At 36.9% G+C, this 19,221-nt stretch overlaps 2 protein-coding genes and 1 long non-coding RNA gene across 3 annotated transcripts in view; 1 reads left to right on the forward strand and 2 right to left on the reverse strand.

Moving 5' to 3' along the window:
* Nucleotides 1–428: 428 nt before the first annotated feature.
* Nucleotides 429–6,062, reverse strand: LOC107712633 (uncharacterized). The gene is made up of 3 exons (XR_001636809.1): nt 6,049–6,062; nt 1,107–1,219; nt 429–808 (listed from the first exon to the last, which is right to left on the reverse strand). It is a non-coding gene; the product is annotated as an uncharacterized LOC107712633 (long non-coding RNA).
* Nucleotides 6,063–7,964: 1,902 nt separating this feature from the next.
* On the forward strand, nt 7,965–11,592 carry LOC107712632 (interleukin enhancer-binding factor 2 homolog). The gene is made up of 14 exons (XM_016517950.1): nt 7,965–8,058; nt 8,547–8,606; nt 8,708–8,750; nt 8,824–8,928; nt 9,133–9,210; nt 9,309–9,411; nt 9,525–9,590; nt 9,709–9,825; nt 10,239–10,317; nt 10,395–10,482; nt 10,570–10,631; nt 10,705–10,819; nt 10,901–10,991; nt 11,089–11,592. Exons 1-14 carry the CDS (start codon nt 8,054–8,056, stop codon nt 11,238–11,240), a joined length of 1,164 nt encoding a protein of 387 aa, XP_016373436.1. The 5' UTR covers nt 7,965–8,053; the 3' UTR covers nt 11,241–11,592.
* Nucleotides 11,593–17,743: 6,151 nt separating this feature from the next.
* LOC107712634 (disks large-associated protein 3-like) overlaps nt 17,744–19,221 on the reverse strand; it is a 184,979-nt gene continuing 183,501 nt past the window's right edge. The window contains exon 13 of the mRNA XM_016517951.1: nt 17,744–18,978. Coding sequence (XP_016373437.1) covers nt 18,694–18,978 — 285 coding nt within the window. The 3' untranslated portion in view covers nt 17,744–18,693. The remainder of the gene's footprint in view (nt 18,979–19,221) is intronic.

A 19,221-nucleotide genomic window follows, 5' to 3' on the forward strand; every position in this document is an offset into this window, starting at 1 on the left:
ATTTCTTAGTCTGTAAACAGCAATTTTATTTTTTTTAAAACATATTAATTATTGTATTAAAATATTAATGTATTAAAATATTAACACTTTTATTAATGTTTTATATATATATATATAATTTTTACATTTCTCATTTTTAATGTAATATATATATATACAAAAATAAATAAATAAAAAATATTTTGTTTGTATGTTATTTGTATCTACATTTTACACTATTTATTTAAGATTAACTATATAATATATTTATATTATAAATATTATTTATATATAAATTAATTACGCTATTATTATACATTAATATGTAAAATGTATAAAATAATATAGAATATTTTATATATTTATCTCTTTAATGTAAGTTCTAGTCACATAAATCTTGTTACATATTCAATTAATTATCTCAATTATACATCACAGAAACAGTGGTTGTTTATTGTCTATGATCACTATACGTAGAAAATTTATTTGATATGTAAATTTCACTGCCTATGTCTTTCCATGGTTTATTCACTGGGAATTAACCTATGCCGTTTACATTCATCATACACATTTATGCAATATGACAAACATTTTTACAGGCATGGTGATGGCAGTTCATTCGCAACAAACAATTCTATTAAAGTCATTCTTTCACACAGACGTGGGAAAGAACAATAGGGGAGTGTGTCTATAGTGCATGTCTATGAGCATTTATGCTGACATGAAGGTCAATAAATGCTGAATTGGCACAATCTCTTACGATCTGCACTTCAATGAAAGTGTGCTGCACGCCGCTCTCCAAGGTGCTGAATGGCTGGTCGGGACTGGTCTGTAAAAAGAGGCGGGTATAAGAACGTTGTAGCATTTGGAGGCTTTTCCTTATCTGTGCAGTCACAGGAGTGGACCTCATTAAAGCCACTGACCGCAAACAGAACAAGATTCACGATGAGTGTTTTATGGGTTGAAAGAACAAGCACCTTTTCATTTGTTTCAACTGTCTGAATGTCAGTGTGTGTGAGAGAGATATAGAGTGGACACACTGGCAGTGTGAAAGTATGTGAATGTGTGTGTGTGTGTGTGTGTGTGTGTGTGTGTGTGTGTATTATAATCTATCCTTGTCCTCTCACCTCTTTCTAGAAACAACATAATCCGTCCCCTTGAGGCACTGGACAGAAGGAGGACGTGATAAGGCCGCTGTTCTCTGCTCTGAACTGACATTTCACATGCGCCGTCTGTGACACTAACAGCAGAACACACAGTTTTACAAACTGCCCCTCCTGACCAGCAGCACAGACACCTCAGCAAACCCAAAACCAGCCATGTGCATCTGGCATTGAATATACAAGGCATTTCCATGAAACAAATTCCCTTCTGTGCTGAAAAATGCAATATAAACACATAGAGAGAGAGAGAAAAAAAGTCTGGTTCTCATTAACCTTTCCCAGCTAGTAATTACACTGCAACCAAAACCCACTCTAAGAGAAAGGAAGATAATAAATCATGCTTCAGAATGACCACACAGAAATAAAAGTCACTACTATAAACCACTCAACAACATACAGTAAATAACATAAACACCGAATGAAAGGATTGCAAATAAATATTCGGTATAGTGGTTCTTTAAGCAGAACACATAAGAAGATACTTTGATGAATGTTTGGGTCCAAACAACACTGGATCCCACTGACTTTCAATGCATGAACTAAAACAGTTATTTTGTGTTATACAGAAAAAAAGGTTCTTCCTTTAAAAAAGGTTTTTCTGCCATTAACATTTTTAATTCCATTTATTTCCAATCATACAAATTCAAATGCAGGAGTCCAGAAACATAAGTTCATTGTGATTTTGAGAGAATTCAGCTGCGTTCCAAAGTCTGCTAAAGTTAGAAAGGTAATTTTCTCTGCACAGTTAGATTCTAAACTTATAATTTGATTTAACTAAAAATTACAATGAAAATAAAAAAGGAAATTGAATTATTAATTTACAAAAAGTACTCGTTCAACTAAAAAGGCAGCAATGTGCAGTATGTTCATTGGGATGTCTGAGAGTAAAGCATAAATGCACTAAAATAACATAGAAAATAACACACTTTTGCTGATTTTCCTAATTTTCTTCTCAATATTTAGTTGATATACTCTCAGGTGTATTTCACTCAGTACTACAAGCATTATTTGTTACCATGGATTACAGTTTAACATGCTCTTTATGTGACTATTCATCATTTAAAGGGGTCCTATTATGCTTTTTCACTTTTTGAATTTTAGTCAGTATGTAGTGTGTATGTTTGGACATAAAAAAGATCTACAAAGTTACAAATCTCAAAGTTCACTCCAAAGCGAGATATTTTGTTTTTTAAAAATCCCTTTTCAAGAACTACAGCGAACGGCTCGTTTGGACTACAGCGTTGTTTTACGGGGTTTGTGATGTCACAAAGCGGCCTATTAGAATATCATTAAAATAATTCCTGCCTATGGAAATTCAATAGGCTGGGGGGTGGGGAGGGGCGTAGTTAGAACGCTTGGTTGAGTGCATCAGACAAGACGACGACGACGAAGAAGTGCTGCTGTGTCAAGTTTTCGCAAGTTATTACACATGCACCTGAATAATTATGTATGTAAATATGTATGTTACAATTATGAAAACGTTTTTATAATAAATTGCTGACAGTACAATACTGGACAATGATGTAATCTGCAGAATTTACACTTCATTTATGAGACTACAGTGTTTCCCATACATTGAGTGCGGGTGTTTTTATATCACTGTATTTCTGAAGGAAACCGACTGTCTTCAGAACATTTTGGATGTCATTTTCATTTCTTCTTGCATGTATTGTCTGATAAAGCAGTGTTTGTGAGCAGAGTGCTGCTTTGTGTACAGCCGTTACCGGGGAAACCTCGATCTCCACTCCAACAGCGCCTCCTGCTGGTAGAGAATGAATTTGCATATATATGCCGCCACAAATAGAGTGCAAGTCTGTGGGAAACACTGGACTATGGTATAAATAAATTCAACTGTATAACAGTTTCACTGCAATTCATGTTATAATGTTAGAATTAAAGAACAATAAACATAATACATATGCACTTATCTGTACATAGTAAATGCAGTTGTTTTTAAGCGGCTGTTGACATCCTATCTAAAACGTGATTTAGCCAAACAAAAAACAACAACAACAACAACAACGTTACCACTCTAATATGTCTTGCAATATCCGTGCGTGCAAAGATTCTGCGCGATCCTCTTGTTCAATATTCTCGGGGTCTGTCCTTAACTATACCAAAGCAAATGGAACTTCCTGCTTTGGCAAGGGGCGGGGCAGTACTGAAACACCGTCTAAGCTGTTCGCCAATCACAACACACTGGGATAGCTAACCAATCACAACACATTTAGTTTTTCGGAAGGCGGGCCTTCATCAAACCTGGAACTAATCGAGCCGTTTGTGCCAGGCTGGGGATGCATGAGAGCATGTTCTAGTACACCCCCAAAACAAAATCAAGACTTTGTAAAAGAGCATAATAATTTAAGTCGTAATATAAAAGTGGTAATATAAAACTTATTGTCAAAATGAAAGTCCTCTGTATTTAGTCTCACATCCAATACACTGATTGCACAAACAGACAGCAATAGGAAAACCCATTCTGTTAAATATGTGCGTGTCAACTAGCAACCAGACATGTGCTTCAAAGATGCCACTCATGCAGAAAACTAATTAGTGATATGTTTTATCATTTGCATAATAAATAGAAAGAATCCACAAGCGCTGTCTACCGGACACCGAGCTGTCCTGTGTTTTCCCTGCGTGGGATGTTTGCGCAGGAATGTGATGTGTGACAGCTCTTGGCAGTAATGGGGAAGTAAGTGACCTTTGGGTTTGCGTGCAGTAAACATCTCGTCACATGTGCTGGAATGAAATATGGCAGGTTTCAACTACTCCAAGATCAAATGCGGAGGAATAATTGCAGATTTATTTCAAATGATGTGTGTTTGTGTGCATATACAGTGACGTGAACCCCCTCTTTGCATTTTAGATTCATTACACTAAATTACATTATCCACTGACCTGCATGAAGGAGCATAACCATCACACATGTGGGGTTTAGTGGCCATATATCTTCCTCTATAGCTTCCCCTGGTTCTATAGCACGTCCAAATGTGGCTCAGCCAGCAGGGTGGACGCTGTACATGAGAGACTATGGCCTGGGGCACAAGACCCTGACTGAAGTCTGCTAATGAGCCTCTTCTACACAGCTGAGTCACTCCATTCATTAAGACAAAACTGGCACTGCACTGCCCACTGTCTCTATTCCACTTTTAATGATGCTAGTACAGAATGCTAAAATATTTTCCATTTACTTTCCTAGTCAATTTTATTTTACAGGGCCGCAATATAGAAAATTGATATATCGGTTTAAGCTTCGGGTTTTTCTTTTAATCAGTAAGGATAATTAAACCAGCACAGCAGTTCTGGCTCATCAATATTTATGACTTCTCACCTCTTTGGCTTGGTGTCAGTTGCAGATTTGTGTAAACTATTTGTGCAGCATATACAACAGGAAGAGGGATTTAATATTTAATGGCAATTAGAAGATGTGCTTTGAGCAGAGGTAATTAAAGTTGCCATGTAGTGGCTTGCTTTAAAATGCTATCATTTAATATTAGCACATACAGGAACGAATATGCATGCAGAGCAAGCTGATGTCAGGGTTTATGCCATTACAGAGACAAAACATTAGTTATTGATCATAATGAGCAGCTATAGCCTAATGCTGCAAGTGCTAAACATAAATGATTTGGAATGTTTTAGGTCTGCTTGAATTGGCCAGTTCTTTTAAATAAATATATATATATATATATTTTTTTTTTTTTTTTTTTTTTTTTTTTTAAAAAAAAAAAAAATTTTTTTTTTTTTTCTTCACAGAAGAAAATCGATTTCCAACTAAAACAGTTTTGAGAAGTGTTGAGAATGATGCTCTGATGCCCTCTTGTGTTTGGATAGAAACTTTCAATGTGAAGCTATAAGACTGAACTGACACATTACCCATTATTCAGTTCTTTTAATCACTTCGCTGGAATGAACTGGCTCCTGACACAACGTGGTATTTTATGTGCCAAGAAACGTTCCAATAAAAAAAAAAAGCACTTGCACATTTTTTATGTTCTTGTTTATTGTAATTTATTATAATTCAATCAATTTGATTAAGATTTTAAAAATATGCAATTATTAGAATCTGATTATAGTTTGCAATTCCGTGAAACAATGAACCAATTACCTCTTTCCTTAAACTTCTAAAATGATCATATTTACTCTAAATGTGTTTGATGCACGAGTTGCTGCATCTGTTTACACGTGACACCTGAACTAAAGGGCGCACTTATGGTTTGCTTGTGGCAACGGACGAGGGAGAAAAACAAACATGATTTGGAATTCATTGAGGAGAAAAACAAAAGCCTTTCTGTGAAATATAAACGTCCCCTAAAATAACTTTCTGCCACTATAAATTCAACATTAAAGTGCAATTTATCGGAGCAGGGGCTGACTGGGGCTAAAAAATGGCCCTGGACTTTCTGGCACAGAGCGGCCCACCACACCCGGTCTGCAACACACCACACCATAAACCCACCAGCTCATTATGCACAGAGCAATTTTTAACACCACTTACTAACAAAAAAATATAACACAATACAGAAATAAAATGCTATCTATTTTTTTGTTTTTAATTGAAATTCTTATCATTAACATTAATGAATGACTGGCATACTTCTTTACATTCTTGTCTTTTCTGGTGTATATGACAAATAGTAAATCATCAGAGAGACAGTTTAATATCACCAAAGTTAAATGCAATACACAATGCTCTGCTCTATAAGACTTGTAGTGCAGTGCTGCTTGTAGTGTAGTGCTTGTAGAAGAATGTAGTGCACAATGTGGACTGTTTTTTATGGTGCCTTTCTATTGGTCCTTTAGAAATCATTCTGATTTGCTGCTCAAGAAACATTTCTGGTTATTATCAAAGTTGAAAACAGTTGTATTGGTTCATATTTTTATGGAAAATGTGATACATTACCATTCAGTCTAGGTATAAATATCTTTACTGTCACTTAAATCAATTTAATGCAACCTTGTTGAATAAAAGTATTAATTTATATATTTTTAATATTATAGACCAGTGGTTCTCAAACCTGTCCTGGAGTATCCCCAGCACTGCACATTTTGTATGTCTCCCTCATCTATCACACCTGATTCAGCTCATCAGCTCATTAGTGGAGACTGCAAGACCTGTAATGGGTGTGTCATGTCTTGTATTAGACATACAAAACGTGCAGTGCTGGGGGTACTTCATGGAGAGGTTTGAGAACCACTGGTCTATAATATTAAAAATATATAAATTAATACTTTTATTCAACAAGGTTGCATTAAATTGATTTAAGTGACAGTAAAGATATTTATACTTTTTACAAATTATTTATATTTCAAATAAATGCTGTTTTTTTTTCAACTTTCAAGTATCAGTTTCCACAAAAATATTACACAAAAACAGTTTTCAGTATTGATAATAATAAGAACCATTAGTAATAATTAATAACGGATAATAATTAAGCAGCAAAACAGCATATTAGAATAATTTCTGAAGAACCATGTGACACTGAGGACTGAAGTAATGATGCTGAAAATTCAGCTTTAATCACAGAAATAAATTACATTTTAAAATATCTTTAACAGAAAACCACTATTTTAAGTGTAATATTTCATATTATTTTTACTGTATTTTTGATCACATAAATTCAGCCTTCTTTCAAAAAATAAATAAAGTCTTAATTATTTCAAACGACCGCCAGTGTATATAAAATAATGCATGTGAAATAGCAAATTGTTATATTTTTATTATAGCCTTATGCTATATCACTTTCCTAATCACGACACTTGAAAGTGAAAGTCTTCAGATTTACGATGTTCAAGAGTAATTTTGAGAATGATATTTTAGGCCTACGTTTTTTTTTTCTTTGACACGTGAAATTACAGAAGAAAGCCTGGATAGAAATCGTATCTTATCCTCGTCTTGTCTTATCTTATCTTAGCCTATGTTGTGACCATAGGGTTGTGACAAATAACGTAAATGGCATTAAGAAATTCGAAAAGGCCAGAAGTAGTTTGCATCTCTGAAAATGTATGTCTGTCGGTTGACTTTCATTATCGTAAACAGTTGGCTAATATTGCTGAATTTTCTTGTCATGTTTGGCTGCTTACATCTTACCTCAGCTCGCATTCAAGTGGCGCGCAGCTCAGCTCAGTGAACAGTAAATCCCGCCTTCACTTTGATTGGCTATTTCAAACATTTTGACATTGACGAGCGCTTTTGAGCCGCTGCAGAATTTTTGACTCAAGTGGGCCGCGCGGGCCATTCGTCTGGGCCGATGGACGGATATAGCCAAAAGCAACATCAGTCAAGGGAAGCGCAGACCAAGAAGTCTGTATAATATTCAGCAGCGAGTACGAAATGGAAGAAGTGTTTTTAGGAATAGGTAAGAAGATACAATTATTTCTCGCATCCGAATAGGGCATACTAGTTTAAATAAATCTCTGTTTAATATAGGAAAACATGAAACAGGTCAATGTATTTATTGTAATCAGGCAGAAACAATAGAGCATGTTTTAATAAAATGTAAAAAAAAAAATATGAAAAAGAAAGGTTAAAACTCATTAAGGAAGTAAGAAACATGGGTGTTGAATCATTTAATTTGACAAGCCTTTTGAAAAAGCATGCAGAACAAGGTAAAATATATGGTGCTATTATAAAATATATCAAAGAAATATGATTAATCAGGAGTATTTATTTATTTATTATTATTATTATCATCATTAGTTGCACATTAGTGCTTCACACTCCAGTCCAGTTGGTGGCGGTAAATGCACCAGAAGTTGGTTTGCCATCCGCCATAAAACGTAATTAGAAGAAGAAGGATGCGCAGAGCAATAGAAGCGCAGAGTCAGACGAGCGGAGAGCTGCAGACAGAGGCAAGGTATTTCTCACCAGCGCGTGTTCTTCTGAAACTGACAAAACGTCTTACGCAATGAGGTACCAATTGTTTTTTTCTTCTTCTTTAAATAAAATAACATCGTCTTGATTAAGTTACAAACCGAGGTTCATCAAACTGTAGCATTTTTTATTATTATTATTTGTTCTGTTGGTGGTTAGCTAGCCAGGTGCCTGTTAGCATGTTGTTCTGCTAGCCGTTGTGCTTTTGATGAATAAAATAAATAAAATGTATTTATGATTACAGTACATGCGTTAAAACTGATTAAACTATGCGGTTGGATTTAATCCTCATTTAGAACTTTTTTTTAAACGCTAACTTATGTATCCGAATAACGAGATTGTTTATTCATGAATGAATGAACGTAGAACCGAGCATTAGCATGAACAATGATGCGCGTTTCACCTGTGAATCACTGTGCTTTCTCAACAGTTATTTTTTGTTTGTCCCGTAAATTAATCTCTTTAACACAAATTTGAGATTGTTCCCCCCTTTAATTTACTGAAATGACTGCTTTTGTTTTTCACAGAGGAGATCGTGGCAGGGGCCGAGGTGGCCGATTCGGCTCCCGCGGAGGTTTGATCCAGGGGTGCGTTGTTTATGTATATGCTTGTATTTTTTATTATTATTTTTAATTTGCTTACTTTAATTTCTTCATATTGACCTTGTCTATGCCTTCTGTTCTTTCAGGTATCGGCCCTTTGTCCCTCACATACCATTTGACTTCTATGTCGTAAGTGCTGTTCTACATTGATTCTTTGCTTTGTGCAACAATAAGCCTCCAGCTCATAAATCACTTCTTGCAGTGTGAGATGGCCTTTCCTCGAGTGAAGCCGGCCCCTGATGAGACTTCTTTAAGTGAATGTCTGCTGAAGAGAAACCAAGACCTCTCTCCTACCCCTGCTGAACAGGTACACTGATTCTGCATTGAGATAAATGCTGCCAAAACACTCAAATGATTCCTGCGCATGCTAGTTAAGCCATGTATCAGCAGATGATAGTACCTAATCACACTCCATGTTAACTCTGAAGTCTTAAAAATGAAGTTTTGGGATAATCTCTGTTGTTTAATAAATTTAATCATTCTTGCTCATGATTATTTCTTTCTTTCGCAGGCTTCTATTTTGTCCTTGGTCACTAAGATTAACAACGTCATTGACAACCTCATCGTGGCACCTGGAAACTTTGAAGTGGTGAGAAGACATTTCAATAAGTTAATTTTCTTTCTCAATATTTTTGTAATACTAAATGTTTTTAATACTATACTTATCCAATTTTTAACAATTCCCAGCAAATTGAGGAAGTTAGGCAAGTGGGCTCGTATAAAAAGGGCACCATGACGACAGGACACAATGTAGCCGACCTCGTGGTTATCCTGAAGATTTTACCCACCTGTGAGTCTCATCATTTCATGAATTGAGATCTGCTTAGTTGTCTTAAAATGTTAATCACTAGCCCAAGTATGCTTCGTTTAACGATAAGCCTATCATTTTTTTTGTTTGTTCAGTGGAAGCTGTCGCTGCCTTGGGAAACAAAGTAGTTGAGACCCTGCGTACACAGGACCCTTCTGAGGGTGAGTATGGGTTTTAATCTGGCAGGCCAGTCAGAGCATAGAGGAGAAAAAATAATTTGTAATCAAAATATGGAAAAAACACTGTTCTCAATTAAATGCGTTCCCCTGTTCTCTTTAGTACTGTCCATGCTGACCAATGAGACAGGATTTGAGATCAGCTCTGCCGATGCCACTGTGAAAATCCTCATCACCACGGTTCCACCCAACCTGCGCAAACTGGACTCAGAGCTCCACCGTATGTCACACTCAAACACTTGAGCTGTTTATCACATGTATTGTTCTTACAAATGAGCTTCTCTTAGCTTATCTATACCATTGTTCTTTTCTCTTTTTATTTCTTTCTCATTATTGTCAGTATTGGATATTGTGCACACTGATTTAGCCTAATTTTACATTTGCTATCATCTAATGCTCATTAAGAACACTAATAATTTAATGACACTTAAAAGTAATAATCAATCTTAAAATAAATATCCTTTTTTCATACTGTACATTAATGTTGTGATGCTTAAATTTACTTAAAATGGTTGATTTTAGTGGTCTATTTAGTCTACATTCGTGCAGAACTTTAATATCTGGCATTTATCAATTATCTGTAATCGGGTCGAACAGAATTGTAAAGTTAAATTTTTCCTATTCCTTTTGCAGTGGACATCAAGGTTCTGCAAAGTGCTCTGGCAGCCATTCGTCACGCTCGCTGGTTTGAGGAAAATGCTTCTCAGTCAACGTAGGGACACTTTCTCTTAATGGCTTTAATGAATTAAATGTGTTTTGTGGCTTACTTTGGTTTCTATCTTGACTCAGTGTTAAAGTTTTGATCCGCTTGCTGAAAGACCTGCGAGTCCGATTCTCTGGATTTGAGCCTCTCACACCCTGGATTCTAGATCTGCTGGTGGGCATTATTTTTGGAGTCTAACTTTTATCTAATCTTTTCTGCACTACACCAGTTGACTTACCTGTAATGTTGCTCTCTTCACAGGGACAATCTGCTGTGATGAACAACCCCTCTAGGCAGCCCTTGCCACTCAACGTTGCTTACAGGTTTGTTTTGCTTGTGACAATGGGCATCAAACTTCTTGTGGATTTTGAGGTATAATGAGCATGTGTATTGCAGGCGCTGTCTTCAGATGCTCGCCGCAGGTCTTTTCCTGCCAGGCTCTGTTGGAATCACTGATCCTTGTGAAAGTGGAAACTTCCGTGTGCACACTGTCATGACCCTGGAGCAGCAGGTAATGCAGACTTCAGTCAGCAAGTAATGCACCAAATTTAGTGTTAAAAATACAGGTAATCTGAGTGATTTGTTTCTGCAGGACATGGTGTGTTTCACAGCCCAAACACTGGTGAGGGTTCTCTCTCATGGAGGATACCGAAAGATCTTGGGCCTTGAAGGAGATGCTAGTTGTAAGTGTTTGAGGTTTATTCCAGATTAAATTAATTTATGTAGTTGCCTTCGAGTGTCAGTGTCGCTGAGGCTGATGTTTGTGATGCTTATCTGCAGATCTCACCACTGAGATGTCTACATGGGATGGAGTGATTGTCACCCCATCTGAAAAAGCTTATGAGAAACCCCCAGAGCGCAAGGAAGAGGAGGATGAGGCGTTGGAGGAAGGCGGAGAGGGGGAAGATGAAAGCATGGAGACCCAGGAGTAATGCAGTGGTCTCTGAAGTTTTGGCCTGGTCATTTTATTTATGTTGGTTTTTATTAGAGATCTGTCTCATATCTGTAAGTTTTACCCAGAGGTCCCCTGCATATCTACATTTGGGCTCTGTACATCAGTCTGCACTTCCTGGAGTTAAAGCCATGGTAGTAAACAGCGAAAAGCTATAACAAGGACCAAAAGGCAATGGCTCATTATTCTATCTTCTAACCTCGGCTCATTATGATATGGTTACGTCTAGGAAAAGAACTGAAAATCACTTTTAATTTGGTTTCATGTTTTTTTTTTCAGTTTGTATTTTTATCACTGATGGATCAAGTAAAGTTTTTATTTCTTCCTTTGTACTATGTTTGTTTTTTTTTCTTTTTCCTAATGACAATTTTTATTTTTATATATTGCTTGGGTATTTTTAGGTTGCACACAGTCCTTTTATTGTGATGATTGATGTTGCATTGATCTTGGACAAGTACTTTAATGGATAATTTACCCAAAAATGAAAATGAGGTTCGTTTACTCAAGCACGTGTGGTTGAACTTTACCACAGTCAAAAAATTAGAGGCTAGAAAGAATATCTTCATTTGTTTTCTGAAGATAAACGTAAGTTTGTGTGTGGAATGATTTGATGGTGAGTAAATGACTTAAATTTTCATTTTTGGGTACAGTATCTCACAAACAATTGTTATAAATGCCATCCAAATATGCTGTTATTCAGACCAACAGCAGCATAACTAGTATGGGGTTGCTTTTAGACAAGGATTCAATAGAATTTTAATATTGAACTCACATTTTAAAGCAACACTGTCGTTTTTTAACCTTAAAATAATGTCTCTTAAAATTATTTCAGTGGTAGAACACTTTACCGGACGAATCCTACTGCCGCTGCTAGAACCACACTAAGTTTCGTGTTCGGGTCGGTACACACAGCCCCGACCATCCCCTGCCAGCGGAAGAGTGCGACCTGCTTTACGGCATGAGTCACATATATTACTCGTAGCCTGGGTGGAGTTAGCCAACGGCTAACTAGAAGACGAAACAATCTAATATGCAAGTCTCAAAACCAACGCCATGGCAGAGCAAATTGCACCCTTTGCAAACAATGCTACATACGAACTATGCAAGCAAAACAACTAGGCAAACATACTACCATTTTTTTTGTCATTGTAGTTTTCAATTCTGGAGTAACACTAAATAAAAATATGTAATGATATTTGTAGAACATAGTGTAACACGGGCTACTTTACCTGGTTGGTGGACATAGTTTCCAAATTGGAATTTTTTCCATTGGCCGGTTCCGTCAGCTTAGTCAACAAACTCGCGTGTATTCTGTTGCCAACGGGCAAGCTTATACAGCGACAGTATTTACGACACTGGTAACAGACAATTGTGCTTATCAACCACATGGGGGAACCGTGAGCAAATGTTACACTGTGTTGCTTTAAACACAATCTTGCCAGTTGCCTTCAACTCTACCAATGAGATATTCCCAGCTGCTGACCCACAGCGTTGTACGTGACAGCGGTTTCAGGACAGCAGGGCTAGACCAGAAGTCTCAGATCGAAGTTAGGGCAAAGCTGATGATCACCTGACCCGCCCCCACCACTAATCCTAACTTCACTACGATTATAAACTCCACCCTAGAGAATGCCTATCCCCACCTTATCGCTAACCTCTGTAAGGCTATAATATCCACACTAACGTCTGGTCTGAAACTCCTGTCCTAAAATCGCTGTCACAGATGGCGCTGTGGGTTTGCAGCTGACTACTATAGAACCAATGATAATGGTTCCAAACGACGTCAAAGCAAAATCAGCCATCTATAGGCAATACATAGTAGTGACATTTTTAAATGAATCCGTGTTTTCAACAAATGGTTGATGAGTGATTCAATGACACGCTCACAAGCAGATGTGTCCACTAAAGGGGTGTTCACACAGGACTATGACTATAGTGTAATCGTTCTAATCCTATGAGAATAGGGAAGTCCACACGACAGCCATAATGATAATGGCACAGGAACGATACATCGCATACTTCCCTATTAATATAGTTGGCCGAAAAACAGTATGTGACAGTGTATGTCCGAATTTACAGTTGTCATAAAAGAGTAGGCAAAAAGTACCTGGATGACCTACTACTTCTGGCGTGATTCTGAAGTGTGCATATGATGGACACTTTACTATCCCATGAGGCCACAGGAGATGATCTATGAATGGTAGTGACAGGACAACTGACGCTGGTAGGTCATGTAGGTCAATCACTTTCAGAGTTTTTTTTTCTTCTATTGACAGACAATCAGAATACACCAGAGCATTTAAGGCCAATAGACCCTTTTCACAGACTGTGATGACGCATTTCATCAGTAATCAGCATCGTAAATTCTCCAATGTTTGTACGTACATGTATGTACATTTATACCAATATATTTTGCATGATATTACCTTTAAAAATAGTTAAAGCTGCTATGAGGGTGTGACGGTAAATTTGACATTGTTCTCTCTTTGCACTGCCGTGCAGTTTTTTTTTTTTTTTACTGACTAAAATGACGACTTCCGATTCTGAAGAAAGCAGCAGATAATCCCGATTAAGCGCGCGTTTAAAATAAACAGAACCTTAAGGTCTGTTGGTGTGGACAGTGATATAGTCCATTCAGGGCCGTCCTTAGCTGACGTGGGGTCCGGTGCAAGGTAGGGAGTGGGGCCCCCCTCAAGTTTTTCAGTTGTACCCCCCTAAGGATGGCCCTGAGTTCACTTTCCTGCTTTAAACAGAACTTAAGACTTCTTATGCGATTACATTTTAAACAGACTCTTTATGAAAAAGTCTGTTTAATTATGAAAAATTATGAAAACATCTTTAATAAAAATACTGAGTACACCTGTACAATGGATAAATTATTCTGAAATGTTATGAAGAAAATAACAGGACACTAAGTGGACAGCAGTTATTTTACCTTGCTAAAATAGCTTTATAGTAATTTTTAGAAAATGTTTACAACCGTTGACAATATTACATTCTGTGTTTAGGTTTACCACATCACAGTGTGCCATCTCCGATTTAATGCTAGTAGTGAACATCTCAGTGGCCAAAGACTAAACACGATCCATGTATACTCAAGCTGTGCCATTGTTCATCATAAGGCCTTCACCCTTTAGTTGCAACAAATGGTAAGAGTTTCAGATTTACTTCAAATCTGGAAATAATATATTGAAAAAGGTGAAGTTGTAAGCTATTGCAGTTTGGTAAAACAATGTAAAAAGCATAGATATAAAATCAACTTATTTTACCTTGGCACTGTATCAAACATAAATATATGATAAAAAAAATACAACAACCATAAATAGTGATGGATATTAATAATCAAATTTTCCACAATGTTCTTATAATGCAGTGTTATGAGCAACTTAATGAACATTTAAAAAAGAACAGAATTGTTTTGCTACATCACAATCTGGCCAAACATTTATATTTATATATTGTCTTTTTTTTCCCATGAAGAACGGGGAATACTCATTCTTCAGATCTATATGTTCATTTGACGTTTTCTATATTGTAATATGTTCCACGCAACTGCTAGAAGAGATGGGTCTAGCATTAGCTGTTATTTTTCAATTTGTCTCATCTTCCACTGGGCTATTTTCTACATTAGCAGCAATTACAAACAATATAATAAATTCTAAATCAGGTGGCTTTTTACACATGAACACCCTGGAGAATACAGAATAGATTTTATCATAGTCATAATTGCAATAAAATATTTTCATTATACAGTATCTCACAGAAGTGAGTACACTCCTCACATTTTTGTAAATATTTTATTATATCTTTTCATGTGACAGCACTGAAGAAATGACACTTTGCTACAATGTAAAGTAGTGAGTGTACAGCTTGTATAACAGTGTAAATATGCTGTCCCCTCAAAATAACTCAACACACAGCCATTAATGTCTAAACCGCTGGCCAAAAAAGTGAGTACACCCCTAAGTGAAAACGTCCAAATTGGGCCCAAAGTGTTAATATTTTGTGTGGCCACCATTATTTTCCAGCACTGCCTTAACCCTCTTGGGCATGGAGTTCACCAGAGCTTCACAGGTTGCCACTGGAGTCCTCTTCCACTCATGACGACATCACGGAGCTGGTGGATGTTAGACACCTTGCGCTCCTCCACCTTCCGTTTGAGGATGCCCATGCTTGGCCAATCCATCACCTTTACCCTCAGCTTCTTTAGCAAGGCAGTGGTCGTCTACTTTACATTGTAGCAAAGTGTCATTTCTTCAGTGTTGTCACATGAAAAGATATAATAAAATATTTACAAAAATGGGAGGGGTGTACTCACTTCTGTGAGATACTGTATATTAAATTATTAATAATACCAGTAATCATCAACAGCCCATTTAATATTAATAACAACTTCAATTGCAACAGATATATTTACTGTACATAATACAACAGAACGTGAGAAGGTATTTTAATTACACAGTAATTGTTTGTAGGTCTATGACCCATTTAATTTCCAGTGATCTATAATGCGTTATAGAATCCAACGTAACGTCTACGTCACACTGCTACAAGCTCCTCTGTGCTACGAAGAAATATTCATCACTTACTCTAGCTAAATCTGTTTATAGCATATATAGAGGCTTCGCCAACACTTCTTAGACTCGTTTTTCAGCTTAAAGGAGCAATGGCAGAGTTTCAGCCATCCATTCTGACCTGTTAAGACACGGTTGTCTCTCAAGAACCAACACAACATACCATCGGGTGATTCAGGTCATGTGTTGACATGGGAAGCTTTACATGATGCAGCGAGAGACACAGCCATAAAATATTGTATTTGATTAGTTTCCATCAATCCATTTACATTGGAAAACATTGGTTAGAATAGAAAGGCCATCAAAATAGTCTTTCTGATCAGTCCGTTTGAGTGTCAGATTCCTGTCAGTGCCTGAGAAGGCAAACAACATGGCGAGGGGAAAATGTGGTCTTGCTTGAAATTAAGTTTCGTTGGTATATCAAAAACATATGGCCCTGATAAGAGATCATCCTATTTCTCGCACTGGAAACCCCAACGGCAAGTTGTACATATAGTCTTTCAGTGTTTTGAGAAGGCAGGAAGTCCTTCACAGTGGAAGAGGAATTAGTCTGTTGTGCTTTTCTGTCATCCTAGAATTGCTGCGTCCAAAAAATGTGTACGTTGACTGTGATTACAACCATTTTGATGCTTAAAAAATATGTATTCATAAAATGATGGATATATTATCCATAAAGTATCCATTAAATAAATAATATATAAATAAAAAGAGATGATAGGCAACAGTAAATGAAAAAAAGTGCAAATGTCTGAAAAAACTGTTTGAAAAAATTGTTGAAATCAAATGAGTTTAGATACAGAAATGTAGGTGTAGTTATTGTAAATAATTAGATAAATACTCCTGCCCTTTTTTTTCCAGACGGGATAAAGATCTACAGTTTTGAGAGAACCGTTTGTTCTTTTTTTTCATGGATTAATAAAAGCATGCAGGTTACATAGAAACATCCAGCGTGTGGTGGTTATTAGCTGGATCAGGTGTGACAAATCAAAATATTAGAACAATATATATTGTGTGAGTTATATATTTTGTATTGAATATAATACTGAATAGTTAGATTTTAAAAAGCCACACATAGTGCTGTTAGGCACGTGTAGATAGTCAAGACATAGAAAACAGATAATATTTTTTGCCCATGGACAACATGGCAAGTGGCTGTCAACCATATATTCTTTTGTCAAAAAGTCTTTAGCCAGTCTGTTTCAAGTTTGACAAAAGAAATAAGAGGAAAGCAACACGATTCCGCTGAAGTTTGCTGCGGTGAGTTGCCCAAAGTCGTCTTTAAAGTCCACTGAGCTGTCACATCCCTACCTTGTAAATTCTTAGACACGTTTATAACATATTTTAACACCACTTTTGACAACATGTTTATCTGCTAATCTAAAAATTTACTTTATAAAATATACATCTCCCAATAAAATATTTTTCCAACTTATTCCATAGTTAAATACCCCCCCACCCAAAAAAAAGTTAAGATCATGCAATCAACATATTCCTTTAAAAAAAAATTTGATGGAGTTTGCAAAAATTATTGTGTGATCTTGTTTCCAGTTTGCTTTCACCCAATTGAGAAGTTGAATGCACACAAACACATAATCCATTCTTCCTATCACATATGTTCATTAATGTTTCAATCAATAATCAATAACCAACCAATTAACATTTGGTGTGAAGTGGACAGATTTTGTTTTTTTCTATAAAATAATCTGAAGTATATTATTTTGTTTTTAATTGTTTTGAGACAAGTTGTGTAAAATGGAACTGGAACTAACCAGAAGAAAAAGTTATTTAATTAATTTCCTAATTTCTCCAAAAAAACAAAAAAAACAAACAAAAAAAGAAACAAAATAAACAAGCAAAAAAAATTTAAAAAAAATAAATTAAAGCACTCAGGCAAAATATAGAAGCTACATTGATTTCATGTTAGAGGGTTTTCATCTGTTACAAAAAAAAGGCAGAGGGGTGAAATGAACAAGATGTTTCCCCTCCTCTCTGAATCATTTTTCAGTGTGCAGGTCAAGTGTGAAATAGTTTGAAGATTGTCTACTGCACACCTGTTTCTGAAGAGTCTTATGATGTAGACCGTCCTGTTTCAGGAAACATGGCTGTTGCCTCAGAGCTTGAATGTTTCTGTTGTGTTTTTTCTTTTTTTCTTTCTCATCTTTTTTTAAGAAGTGTGTCTTTGCATTGGACTAATGAAAAGCCTGAATGCAATTGCAAAGTGATATTGCACTATACGGGAGATGAATCCCTGTGGTAATTTGATCACTGGCTTTAAAAAGGCATTTATCTATACTGCAAAAGTTGCTCTCAGGGGTTTTACTACTGTACTGCTAAAACATTCAGTTTCAGTCCCAAATTTACATCAGGGTGCATTGCTCTACTCTGGCCACAAGAGTGCGCTTCTGTCACAGTGAAAGTGGCTACGCCGCACTGTGGGATCAATTACGAAACTCATACACAGCCAAGATTATATCAAAACAAGGTCTATTATTTAAAATAACAAGATAAGATCCTCTTAATATATGATATTGCACCCGTATGTGATGGTGTGGTTCGTTAAAACAGTACTAACATTTTTATATATTGTGTAGACTTACAAAAGTCTCAATCTTGTAACACTTGGTTGTGCTGGTTGAGCCCTTTTTCTGAGAATAATAACACTTGCTCAACAAAAAAATTTAAATAAAATGTGTAAGCTCACATCCATACACCAGCAGCATACTTGTAAGCCATCTCAAGTTCCCCATCAGTGAGTAATTGCACTCGCTCTCTGGCTGCTTTGTAACTTGAACGTGTGTGCAGAGGGCCAGAGAAGAGTCGTAGTGGTTGTTTAAGGGGTTCTGAAGTGGTCCAAGTGACTCAGAGTCTCGTCTGAGCCTCTGTGATGTAGATCTCAATGCTGTCAGCACTCTCTGTGGCAGAATTCTGGCGGAAAGAGGCTGAGCGTTTGGTCTGGAGCAGCCTGCGCCGTGTCTCCAGCTTCTGGCGGTCGCCTACATCCAACGATTTCTCCCGTTCGGGAACACTACGTCCTCGCGAGACCACTAGCATGCCTCCAGCCTCGGTCGTGCTGTCAGCACGAAGGCTGCCCGTCACGCCACCGACTGGCTTCTTTGGTAATGGAGGTGGAACCTTCTTGTCCTCCTGAGAGGAAGAGCAGGGGAGTGGCGTGACAGCATGGATGACCAATGCAGGGATGGACGGGAACGCAGGGAAAGACACCGAAAACGCACACGTGCAAGCAGAGGATGAAGACCAGGACATGTACGAAGAAAGGACAGCACCATGAAGTTGCAACATAAGAATGATTTGGATTAGTGTATTTAGGATGAGACATGACATTGTGGAAGCAGCAGACAGTAAAAAGAAAGAAAACAGAGAAATTAG

Source organism: Sinocyclocheilus rhinocerous, unplaced genomic scaffold (genome assembly GCF_001515625.1).
Source record: "Sinocyclocheilus rhinocerous isolate Xijiao unplaced genomic scaffold, SAMN03320098_v1.1 scaffold538, whole genome shotgun sequence".
In the NCBI taxonomy this organism is placed as follows: Eukaryota; Metazoa; Chordata; class Actinopteri; order Cypriniformes; family Cyprinidae; genus Sinocyclocheilus; species Sinocyclocheilus rhinocerous.